The sequence below is a fragment of the Myotis brandtii genome, unplaced genomic scaffold (assembly GCF_000412655.1).
Source record: "Myotis brandtii unplaced genomic scaffold, ASM41265v1 scaffold209, whole genome shotgun sequence".
NCBI lineage: Eukaryota > Metazoa > Chordata > Mammalia > Chiroptera > Vespertilionidae > Myotis > Myotis brandtii.
Window position 1 is genome coordinate 491,960 of NW_005357806.1, and position 12,435 is coordinate 504,394.

The 12,435-nt window shown below is 40.4% G+C and overlaps 1 protein-coding gene across 4 annotated transcripts in view; it reads right to left on the reverse strand.

The window, feature by feature from the left end:
* CAPRIN2 (caprin family member 2) overlaps window positions 1-11,706 on the reverse strand; it is a 43,617-nt gene extending 31,911 nt beyond the window's left edge. Inside the window, exons 1-2 of one of the 4 annotated variants that reach the window (XM_005865655.2) lie at window positions 11,324-11,698; window positions 9,070-9,132 (exon numbers count right to left, since the gene is read on the reverse strand). In XM_005865655.2, coding sequence (XP_005865717.2) covers window positions 9,070-9,132; window positions 11,324-11,572 — 312 coding nt within the window. In that variant the 5' untranslated portion in view covers window positions 11,573-11,698. Of the gene's footprint in view, window positions 1-9,069; window positions 9,133-11,323 lie in introns of all 4 variants that reach the window. The other 3 variants (XM_014539198.1, XM_014539197.1, XM_014539199.1) reach the window with 3 other exon arrangements.
* Window positions 11,707-12,435: the final 729 nt, after the last annotated feature.

Genomic DNA, 12,435 nt, shown 5'->3' on the forward strand with positions numbered 1-12,435 from the left:
AGATTTCACAGATGAATAAAGATGATAATTAGAGGAGTAGGTTTTTCATAGGACTTGAACTTAAATCCATATGGAAAAACTAAGAGCCAATATGAAACAGAATAAGAAACGTGTCCGACCAGAGAAAGATATATTACAAAGCCTCCATAATCAAAATAGCATAGTACTCCCTTTCTAGATATTTATCTAAAATAAATGAAGACATTATGTCCATATAAAGACATGTATGCAAATTTATATAGTAGCATTATTTATTATAGCCCAAAATAAAAATAATCCAAATATCCAGCAACTGGTAAATGAATAAACAAAAATGTGATATAAACCATACAAAGAAATACTTGTCAGCAATAATAAAAATTGAATTACTGATACAGGCTCTAACATGGATGAACCTCAAAAACATAATTCTAAGTCAAAGAAGCCAGATGTGAAAGAAATACCCAGAAAAGGTAAATTTATAGAGATAAAAAGCAAACAAGGGCACAAAAGGGAACTTGGAAGGGTTTATAAAAATGTTTAAAACTGGACTGTTGGAACAATTACATAGCTCTACAAATTTACTATGACTCACTGAATTCTACGCTCACAATGGATTAATTTTCTGTTATGTATATGATACCTCAATAATGCTGTTTTTAAAAAAGTCTGATAATACTAAGTCTTTACAAAGATATAGAGCAATAGGAACTCCAGTATTTGACTAAATGGTACAATAATTTTGGAAAACAGTTGGTCATTTTTACCTATGAAGTTCACTAAAAAAATCTGGCACCTGTGTCTCACTTAACATATATAAGATTCATCAAAGTAGCCCCGGCCGCTGTTGCTAAATGGTTAGAGCATCAGCCCTTGCACCAAAGGGTCTCGGGTTCAATTCCTGGTAATGGGAGCGTTCCTGGGTTTCAGGTTCAGTCCTCAGCCCTGGTTGGGGCGCCTGTGGGAGGCAACCAATCAATGTATCTCTCTCACATTGATGTTCTCTTTTTCTCTCATCTTCCTCCCTCGTTTCCTCCCTCCTTCCTCCCTGCCTTCCCACTCTCTCCTCTCTAAAAACCAGTGGTCCAAAGTTGAGCTCTGCATCCCACCATTCCAAAACATTCTTCTTTCCTAGTATTTCCAAGCCCAATATATAAAAGGTTTTGTCATCTATCCAACTGTTCAAGAACTTGGAAACCACGCTTGGCTCGTCCCTCTACTCATACATCCAGTTACCAAGCTATGTTGATTTTACCTCTCAAATCCCACTACTTTACTCAAACCCTTCTGCCACCACCTAGGAAAGAGCTCTCATAAATCTCTGACTTAAACTACAGCCAACCCTTATCTGGTCTCCTTACATCCATCTTTACCATCTCCAAAACTTTCTTCACATAGAAAAGGGAAAATTTCAACTACAACATTAAAGATCCTTGTAGTTATTCTCTGCTTCAAACATATCTATAATATTTCTGATGCCCTTAGGAAAAAACAGTCTTTAAATGCCATACAAGGATCTGCATAACGTGTCTTTCCCCATCCAGGCTCATCCTTCCATCCATACTGGCCTTCTTAGAAAGCCCTTTATAAAAACATTATTTTCCTTCTCAGGGCCTTTCCACATGTTAGCATCTGCTACACTGCTCTTTCTCTTTCTCCACTTTAACTGGCTAAGTAAGCCCTATTCAATTTTTAGGTGTTAACTAAAGCACTTCTTTTTTCAAAGAAGCTGTCCTCAACTCTCCAGACTAGGTTAGATTCCTGATTACACTCTATTGTCATTCTGTACTTTACCTTCACATCCATCACATGTATATTTGCTTATTTCCTTCCTCTCTTCCCCATCACATTATATCTATAAGGACAAGCATCAAATTTGTCCCTTAGGAATTATAACCTTACCAATAAGCACAGTATCTCCCAGAGTAGGTACTTAATATATTTTTGTTGAATAAATAAAAAGTAGTTCAGAACATGATCTCTGACAGCCTCAAATATGCTAAAAATTCTGAACAGAATTTAAACTTTTCAGTAGAATCATATACTGAGATTTCTGTTTCAAGAAAAGAACACTAGGAGAAGTAGAGCTGGTGAATTGGAACAGAAGGTCTCAAGACAAGGAGATTAATTAGGAAGCTTATGTAACATTCAGGTGGCTTGCCTTGACTAGGCCAATAGCAGTGAGACTATAGAAAATATTGCACATTACTTAATGAGCTTAGCGTTATGCATTAAATATGAAGTAGGGTCAGAGTTTAGCAACAAGGGATGGGCACCAAATCCTAATTCTTTAACAATAAAAACTTTGGTGGAAATGAAAGCATCAAGTACCTCTCTCTTTTTGCTCAAGCATTTACTTGAATCTCGGTTCTCCATTTCAAATCCAGACAAAAACCAAAATCAATACTAAAGTTACAAATGGGACTCTAGAAAACATCATTAAGACATTCTTCTTACTATTTCAAAGGAGAAATCTAGGCTTGTGTGCAATCTTAGTGAAATCTTAGTAGTCTATAGCTTAGTCTTTATAGGTTTACTTAAGAGTTATACTACCAAAAGAGGTTACAACAGCCATGCAGAATATAGGAAGCTTTACTTACAATATCACAAAAACTGCCCTAACTGGTTTGGCTCAGTGGAGAGAGCATCGGCCTGCGGATTGAATGGTCCCAGGTTCGATTCTGGTCAAGGGCATGTACCTTGGTTGCAGACACATCCCCAGTAGGGGGTGTGCAGGAGGCAGCTGATCAATGTTTCTCTCTCATCGATGTTTCTAACTCTCTATTCCTCTCCCTTCCTCTCTGTAAAACATCAATAAAATATATTTTTTAAAAATATTACAAAAACTGTTGGATTAGAGGATTACAAACTAAAATTATAACATTTCTAGCCAAAAATATTGAAACTACAGTATCAAATACACAGTGAAAGCAATACTTGAAGGAAAATTTACAGCCTTAAATACAAATCAGTGGGGGGGAAGGAAATGAATTAAGCACTCAACTCAGAAAATGCAGCAAATAAACCAAGAAAAGCATAAAGATAAAAGGAAAAGAGAAAAATAAGTCTAACATCTGGCTTAATTTTTTAAAACCACTAACTTAAGAGTAAACTGAGGAAATACAACTAAACAAAAAATTAGAAACAAACACAAAGTAACACAGAAACATAATTTTATTTTATTTTGATTTTTATGATTCAATTTTTTTGTTGTTTACTCATCTTTATTTTTTTTAAAGGTATGATTTTTTATTCATTTTTTAAATGTCTTTATTGTTGAAATTATTACATATGTTCCCTTTTTCCCCCATTGCCCTCTCCCCACCCCAGAATTTTATTTATTTTTTAATTACTTTGCCCCAGTCTTTGCAAATAAATTTTTGAAACTGAATGAAATAAGTAAATTTCAAGGAAAGTTTTGAAAAGTTGACTCAAAAAAAATCTAAACATAACAATTTCCAAAGAAAAAGTAGAGAATATTACAAAAAAACAAACAAAAAACTCAAGCCCCATGCCCACCCCTGAAAAAAACAGGCTCAGATAGTTTCACAGAACAATTCAACCAAACTGTAAAGACCATGCATTGTGGAAACACTGACATGATATTAAAAAGGGGTGGATAAATAGGTAGAACACAGTGGATTTTTTATGGCAGGGATATTTTGTACAATACTTTAATGGTGGGATACATGCCTTCATACATTTCCCCAAACCCACAGAAAGTACAACACCAAGAATGAACCCGAAATGTAAACTATGGACTGGGAGTGATGATGATGTGTAAACATAGGTTGGTTTTGTGGGTTGCTGTTTTTTAATCTTTATTGTTGAAAGTATTACAGATGTCCCCCTTTTTTTCCCCATTGACCTCCTCCACACTGCACTGCGCCCCCCCCCCCAGGCCTTTACCACACTGTCTGTGTCCATGGGATATGCATATATGCATAGAAGTTCTTTGGTTAATCTCTCCCCACCCACCCACCAACCCCCACCTTCCCTCTGAATTTTTTTTAATAATCTTTTTTTAATGTTTTTTATTGATTTTTAGAGAGAGAGGGAGGGAGGGGAGTGAGAGAGAGAAACATCGATGTGAGAGAGAAACATAGATTGCTTGCCTCCTATAAGTGCCCTGACCAGGGATCGAACCCACAACCTGGCATGTGCCCTGACCGGGAATCAAATCTACGAACGTTTCGGTGCACGAGATGACACTCAACCAATTGAGCCACACTGGCCAGGGCATAAACATAGGTTTAATTATAATAAGTTATAATGATAATAAATGCACCACTCTAGTAATGAAATGTTGATAGTGAAGGAGGTTGTGCAAACATGGGGTGATGGGTATATGAATTTCTCTATACTTTCTGCTCAATTTTATTATGAACCTGTAACTGCTCAAAAAATAGTCTATTTTTTTTTTTTAAGGAAGAAGCAAAAATAAAGGCCCCCTAAGTATTTACATTAAACTAAGTTATATAGAAAATGGAAAAAGAGAGGCAGGAAGAAGAATATGTGTTTGTTTATATAGGCTTAAAGGAACTCTGAACAGATATATAAGAATCTATTAGCAGTCATTATTTTGTAAAATGAAAACTGAACAGAGGAAAGACAGGGTGAATAAAAACTGCATCTTCTTTAATCTTTCCTAATTTCTGGGCTATGTAAATTAGTACCAATTTTAAAACCTAAACTTAGAGCTTCTTAATACTACACTATTGACAGCTATTTTCCGAGAGGTCAGATTATAGGTTTTTCTTCTTCTGACTTAAATGCATTTTCTAAGTATCTTAAATATACAATGCTTGTATGAGATGTTATTTCTCAAAAGTAACACAAGCCATATGCTTAATCACATCTAGAAACCTAATATTCAATCATCTTATATTTAGTAAATTTATCCTATATAATAAAAGAGAAACATGTAAACTGACTGTCCCTCCACTATGCTCACCAGCCAATCAGGAGTGTGTATGCAAATTAACCTGCATACACAGGCGCTGGGCAGAGAACAGAGCAGGAGAGCCAGTGGAGAGTGGAGCGGCTTGGGGAAATTGGCTCCCCAAGCCGAGATGCTGTGGGCTTGATTTCTTGTTCCTTTCACCACTGAACATCCTGTGAATGGCAGTGTCTCCCACTCACTTAGCTTATTGTCAAGTCCATCATTCTGACTCTGAATCGTGGGTCCTTGCTGGGCTCTGCTAACAGCTTCCATCAGTTTAATGTCATATAGTTTAGACCAGTGATGGCGAGCCTATGACACGCGTGTCAGAGGTGACACGCGAACTCATTTTTTTTGGTTGATTTTTCTTTGTTAAATGGCATTTAAATATATAAAATAAATATCAAAAATATAAGTCTTTGTTTTACTATGGTTGCAAATATCAAAAAATTTCTATATGTGACACGGCACCAGAGTTAAGTTAGGGTTTTTCAAAACGCTGACACGCCGAGCTCAAAAGGTTCGCAATCACTGTCCTAGACACTAGAGCAAAGAGAGCCTGGAGCAAGTTACTGTTGCGGTGGGGGATGGAGAAAAAGCAAAGGTGAGAGACATAAGTAAAATCAGAGTGTCTAGGAAAAATTAAAGGGAAGATATCCTAAAACTTCCAGGAAATCTCCACCAATGGAGCAAAGAAAAAAAAATGCCTCTATTATTCTGTGAGCAACAAACCAAACTGAGTTGGGGTCTCAGACAATTCACTCATATGATTGTAAAGTCAGACAGAAACTCCCAGATTGGAGAGGGCTCCCCTGAGGGCTCCCATATTGAAGAGGGTGCAGATCGGACTGAGGGACCCCCACACTCCCTAGTGCACGAATGTCGTTCACCGGGCCTCTAGTCTTTAATAATAAAAGGGTAATATGCTAATTAGACCGGATGTCTTCCAGATGTCATCCTGGACGTCCTTCCTGACCAAGCCAGGGCCAGAGGAAAGCCAGCCCATGTCCTGTGTGCCTGCCGGCGGCCGGAGGACAGAAGCCCAGGTCCCAGGTGCCGGAGGGAAGCTGATGCCAGCAGCTGGGGGAAGGAAGGCCTACTCTTGCACGAATTTTCATGCACCGGGCCTCTGGTATGTAATAACCCACACGCCTACATGCCTACTATATACTACACACTATTCTAAGTACTAGGAAAACAGCAGTGAACAGACAAAATTTCTAATGGAAATTACACTGCAAGGAAAGGACAAACAAAATTTTACAGCTTGTCAGAGAAGTGCTTCTATGAAGAAAATTTAAGAAAGAAAGTAGCTAAGGAATGGGAATGGGAAAACAGAGGTATCGTGTTGTCAAGACAGGCTTACTGGATGACCTTCCAACCAAAAGCAGAAGGAGGGTGGGAACTGAGCTCCCCATCCTTACCCCCAATATTTGGACATCTAGGAGGAAAATATCTCAGGCAGAAGGAACAACACATGCAAAAACCCTGAGGCAGATGGGTGCCTGGGATGTTTGAGGAACAGAGAAGGCCAGTGTAACTAGGTTGAAGGTAACAAGGAAGAAAAGGACAGGAAATGCAACAGATGTAAAAGGAAGCAGGAAGCCTATTTTATAGGGCTTTGCAGGCCACAGTAAGGACACGCTGCCACCCTGATGGGAACCAATGGGGACTTTTGAGCAGAGGAATGACCATCTGACCTGCATGTGAACGGGATTACTGAGGCTACGATATTGAGAATAGACTTGGAGAGGGCAGGACAGAAAAACCTGTGAGGAAGCTATTACAGTAATGCAGATGAAAGATGATGTGGTTTGGGCCAGGATAACAGAAGAAGAATTTATGAAAAATGGTCAGTTCCTAAATTTATTTTAAAGAACTGATCAAACTTGTTAATGGGCTAGATGTAAAATCCTAAATAATAAAAGGCTAATATGCAAACCAACCAAAAGGCAGAAGGACTGGTCACTATGATATGCACTGACCACCAGGGGGCAGACGCTCAATGCAGGAGCTTCCCCCTGGTGGTCAGTGCACTCCCACAGGGGGAGCACCGCTCAGCCAGAAGCAGGGCTCACAACTGTTGAGCACAGCTGTGGTGGCGGGAGCCTCTCCTATCTCTGTGGCAGCGTTAAGGATGTCCAACTGCCAGTGGGCGCCTAAGCCATCAGTCAGACATCCCCCGAGGGCTTCCAGACTGCAAGAGGGTGCAAGCCAGGCTGAGGGACCCCCCCGAATGCATGAATCTCGTGCACCAGGCCTCTAGTCTAAAGAGAAACATGAAAAATTTTCCAAGGTTTTCTGCCAACTCCATCCTTCTAGTCCAGTGGTTCTCAACCTTCCTAATGCCACGACCCTTTAATACAGTTCCTCATGTTGTGGTGATCTCCAACCATAAAATTATTTTCATTGCTTCTTCATAACTGTAATTTTGCTACTGTTATGAATCATAATGTAAATATCTGATATGCAGGATGTATTTAGGCGACCCCTGTGAAAGGGTCATTCGACTCCCAAAGGAGTTGCGACCCACAGGTTGAAAACCGCTTTTCTAGTCCATCAAGCCATTAACTGACATAGCTAAGATAAAGGGGATACAGGTTTTGGCGGGTAGGGTAAAATCTGATGTCAAATAGGCAACTCCCTGACCGGTTTGGCTCAGTGGATGGAGCGTCGGCCTGTGAACTGAAGGGTCCCAGGTTCGATTCTGGTCAAGGGCATGTACCTTGGTTGCAGGCACATCCCCAGTAGGGGGTGTGCAGGAGGCAGCTGATCGATGTTTCTCTCTCATGTTTCTCTCTCATCGATGTTTCTAACTCTCTATCCCTCTCCCTTCCTCTCTGTAAAAAATCAATAAAATATATTTAAAAAAAAAATAGGCAACTGGACAAAGAAATCTAGAGTTTACAAAATTAATATATTGGCAAATATAAAATTGGCAGTTGGCAGCATATTTCTCAAAAGAGAAATCAAAGTTAATATTATAGAACAACAAGTGGTTATAAAGATGGTAAGAATTATTGCGATTAAAGTTTTTCTGGCTGGAGCTCTGAAATATACCAATGTCCTTGATGTATTTTAGAGAGCTATCATGAGAACCACCATCCTTACCCCCCCAATATTACCCCCAAATCAACAATACTACCTTATCAGAACACTTTCTTTAAGGATATTTACACAAAGAAAAGGTTTATCACTCTAAACATTATTGAACACTAGAGGCCCTGGTGCAAGAAATTTTTGTACTGTGGGGGAGGGGTGTCCCTCAGCTCGGCCTGTGCCCTCTTGCAGTCCGGGAGCCCTCGAGGGATGTCCAACTGACAGCTTAGGCCTGCTTCCCACAGGGAGTGGTCTTAAGCCAGCAGTCGGACATCCTTAGCGCTGCCGCAGAGGCTTATGGCTGAGCGGCACTCCCCCTGTGGGAGCACACTGACCACCAGGGGGCATATCCTGCATTGAACATCTGCCCCCTGGTGGTCAGTGCACGTCATAGTGACCTGTGGTTCCACTGTTTGGTCAATTTGCATATTAGCCTTTTATTATATAGGATACTATGACTACTTAAACAAAGCCATGTTGAGATATTGGATGTCCAGCTAAGTCCTCTCACAAGCTATGTGAGCACATCATTGTCAGAGCTCACACAATTCAAATCTGTGCCTCAGCAAAACTATAATCTACTACATCACAGAAATTCAAGCCAGTGAAGAACAGTCAATGTGGCCAGGGGAAGTCCTTAAATGCCAGTATCTATGACACACAACCAAAAATCTTTGTTGAGAAGATAAAAGACAACAGATGTACAAGCTAGATCAAATAACTTTTAGATTAACTTGTCCCTTCTTAGCCAGGAGATGTCATCAAGTCAAAAAGGTAAACATCAATGAAACATTTTTTTAATTTCTATATTGCAAAAAGTCTCATCTAAATTAGATAAAACTTGCAATTACCAGGTATACCATGGACAAGTTAAACAACATTTTTAAAAGTTATAAATAGTCTAATATTTATAGTTAGGTTAAAAAAAAGCGCCAGATTTCACTGATCTTTTTTGGCCTATCAAATATTTAGTCTCATCTAGTCTATCTACAGTTTTAATAAGAAAAGGAAACCAGCAAGTCTGACCAAATTATCATAAAATCACTTACCAGTTGGTCTGGATTAAGTTGCTCTCCATTTTTCAGGCGATCCTTGTAATCTTCCAATTTGAGCTACAAAAGAGAAACTTGCATCTATTACAGTCTGATATAAAATTCTCAAGCAAATAAATACTAGACTTTGTTTCTTATGAAAACAGTTACTAAAGTAATCCATCAATCTGCAAAAGTATCATTTTACTACAAAGCACGCAGCAACTGAGTACATGAGTTCTAGTTAGGGGGAAAAAATATCACACACAAATGAACATTTGTCTGGTATTACAAAAGTAATAAAATGGTTTTTTTCTTTTAATAGCCTCTCTACATGTTTAGACTACAAAGACTTAACTAGTCCATCATATGCCCTTAACCAAGTGGTGCCCAATCAGGGGCAATATGTCCCCCAGGGATATCTGGCAATGTCTGGACATACTTTTGGTTATCACAACTTGGGGAATGGCAAACAGGTGAAGCATGCTACTGGCATTTTGTGGGTAGACACCAGAGATGTTGCTAAACATCCTACAACTCACAGGACAGCCACACACAACAAAGAATTATCCAGCCTCAAAAGTCAACAGTGCTGACCCTAGCTGGTTTGGCTCAGTGGATGGAGCATCAGCCTGTGGACTGAAGGGTCCCAGGTTCGATTCCAATCAGGGGCACATGCCCAGGTTATGGGCTCAATCCCCAGTGTGGGGTATGCAGGAGGCAGTTGATCAATGATTCTCTCTCATCATTGATGTTTCTATCTCTCTCTCCCTCTCCCTTCCCCTCTGAAATCAATAAAAAATATTTTTTTTAAAAAAAAGTCAATAGTGCTGAGGCTGAGAAACCCTACTCGAACCTCATGCTTAAACCGTTAGTCACCTGTTGAGTTTTGTGGCATTTGTCAGATAAAAAAACTTCCTAATGGAAGTATAGAAATGTAAAAGATTTCTTTTCTAGCATTATAGTAGCCTCAAACTGAAGCTATTTTTATATTAAATTTGATAATTAAGTAAACACACAACAAATAAATTGCATTTATTGTCCCCATGAAAATTACATGGCCCACGATGGTATTCTAAAAGAACATTTAGACTCCTCCCATTTGGCTTTATAGCTTTAAGATGTTTTCTCAGAAGCTTGAAATAAAAGCTTTGGTATTGTCAGATAGGTATTCAAAGAGATAGTATCATGAAGCCAGAGAGGATAAGTATACCTACACACATAGTTCCTCCATCAGTAGATCCTGCTTTGAATAGGTCCTGCCCTGACTAGTTTCCAACAGTGGCAGGGAATTTGTGCTGACCCAGGCACACTCACCTTATCACTCTGATCAACTCTATGCATTCAAAAGACAACTGGCAAGAGCTAGGGCTACAGAGAAGCTACTCATAACTGGCCCTTCTTCACTATGTTCCTGGGTATATTTTTTAAAATAAAAAACATTTTTAGAAGGAAAAGAAACAGTCAATCAGACTCTTGTAAAAAACAAACAAAAAAAAAAAAAAAAACCTCTTCTCACTCCTCCATTACAAACAACTTTCCTAAGGTTTAACTAGGTCTTGGCATAAAAATATTGAAGAGTTCCTAGGTCAGAGAGTGAATGACTCACCTTATCATCACGAGCAAAGAGAATCATGACACAACAAAGCAACGTGCAGCACTGTTCCACAGGCTACATGACTCAGGAAATGAGGAATGATGTGGAGATCTTTACATCAGCATCTACTGTAACGTTAGTCTGATTATAACCTCAGAGTCCCTGTGCAAGGCTCTCTACAATGCTTTCACCCACCAATCTTAAAGGATCACCTGGCAACCCAAAAATTAGTGCTGAAACATTTTCTGGCTCCACCATCATTAAAGCTTCCAATGACTGCAGCATCTATACTGCAATATCAACTGCTGCAGAAAGTCACACGGGAAACGAGCTAAAAAAAATCAGGCAATCTCTGAAAAGAAACACTACTACTACACTCAAGGAATTAACCCAACTTAAAGTAGCTAGCTCTTCAAATATTTCAACAGTAGCATGCATAATTTTACTATGAAGAATATTTGTATTCAGTCATGCTGACAAATCAAACAGAACATGTTTAATATATCCAATATTTAGCCTGCTTGTATGTTTTCAGCCAGCTAAATCCCAAGGTTAGTTAAATCTCTGGGAAGTAATCTATGAGCCCTGATAAAAAGCCAAAATGTCAGTTCCTTAACCCTTACCTGAAATGGTGTATATGCCTGGCTAGGAGAAAGGAGGGGGGGAAAAAGTTACCTTCTTTTTCTCGATGTTTCTAATTTTGTGTTTAAGGCATATGAGTCCATTATCAATGTAGGTCTCATATGCTTGAGAAGGAGAGGCCGCGGACCGGAGAGGAGACTGCAAGGGGCTCAGGGCCCGCTGGCTTTCCCCAAGGCTGTGGTTCACTTGGGGCTTGGCCGACTTCATAGTCCCCTCCCTTCCCTCCTCCGAATGGCCTGAAGGTGACTGGTAACCAAAAGGCGATGAAGAGAACTGCACCATTGAAACAGCTGATCCTGAAGGAGGGAAGGGGAAAAAGTTCAGTATCAAAGTAAATTAGGACTAGAGGGGCCCATCCAGGGTTCCCCTTCCGGGGAACATCCCACTCCCTCGAAATTCTCCTCCACAGAAGCGAGCTCAGCGCTCAGTGCTGCTTCAGAGGCCGCGCCTCCCTCTCCCTGCGCGCAAGGCAATCAGCGCCAAGGACTAGCACCTTTACCAGGCAAGACCGACAACACGGGGAATGTTTCCAGAAACTCCGTTTTCCACACACGAGGAAGGACTGCTGCTCAAGCAATGGCTGCAAAGCTTTCTCATGACAGCAGTCTGCGTTCTGAAGAATGTCTATGGTCCGGTGATGACACCAAGAAAATAAGCTTTCCCCTCTTTACCGTATCCCTCACCACCACCCTGAAGCCCAATCATTGACAACAACATAAGAAAAGAAAAGAACTAAAAAACAAAACAAAACAAACCAACCAGAACACACAATTTTTTAGAGCTCTCACTCACTAACTGAAAAGTAGCTTCTTGAACAAGGCTAACTTCCCTTTGCTCTGGGGCCAGCAAGGCAAGTCCGTCGCCACTGCACATTTGTAGCGAGGAACTTAACTCTCTCGGGCTACCAGCGCCCTAAGTTGGTTTTCTGTTTTGTTGAAACTAACCCATAACTACACCCAACCACTGGCTAAGGGGTCATCTTGGGGAGCCTGACACGGCCCGGGTCAGTGACCTTCGCACACGCCTCGTCCCGCGCATCGGAGGTGTCCCTCCCACCCCCTCAGGAGCATCCCCAAACTCAGGGCATGACCAGCCCCATGCGTGTCCGCGCTGATCCCACACCCCCGCAGGGGCCCGCGCGAGAG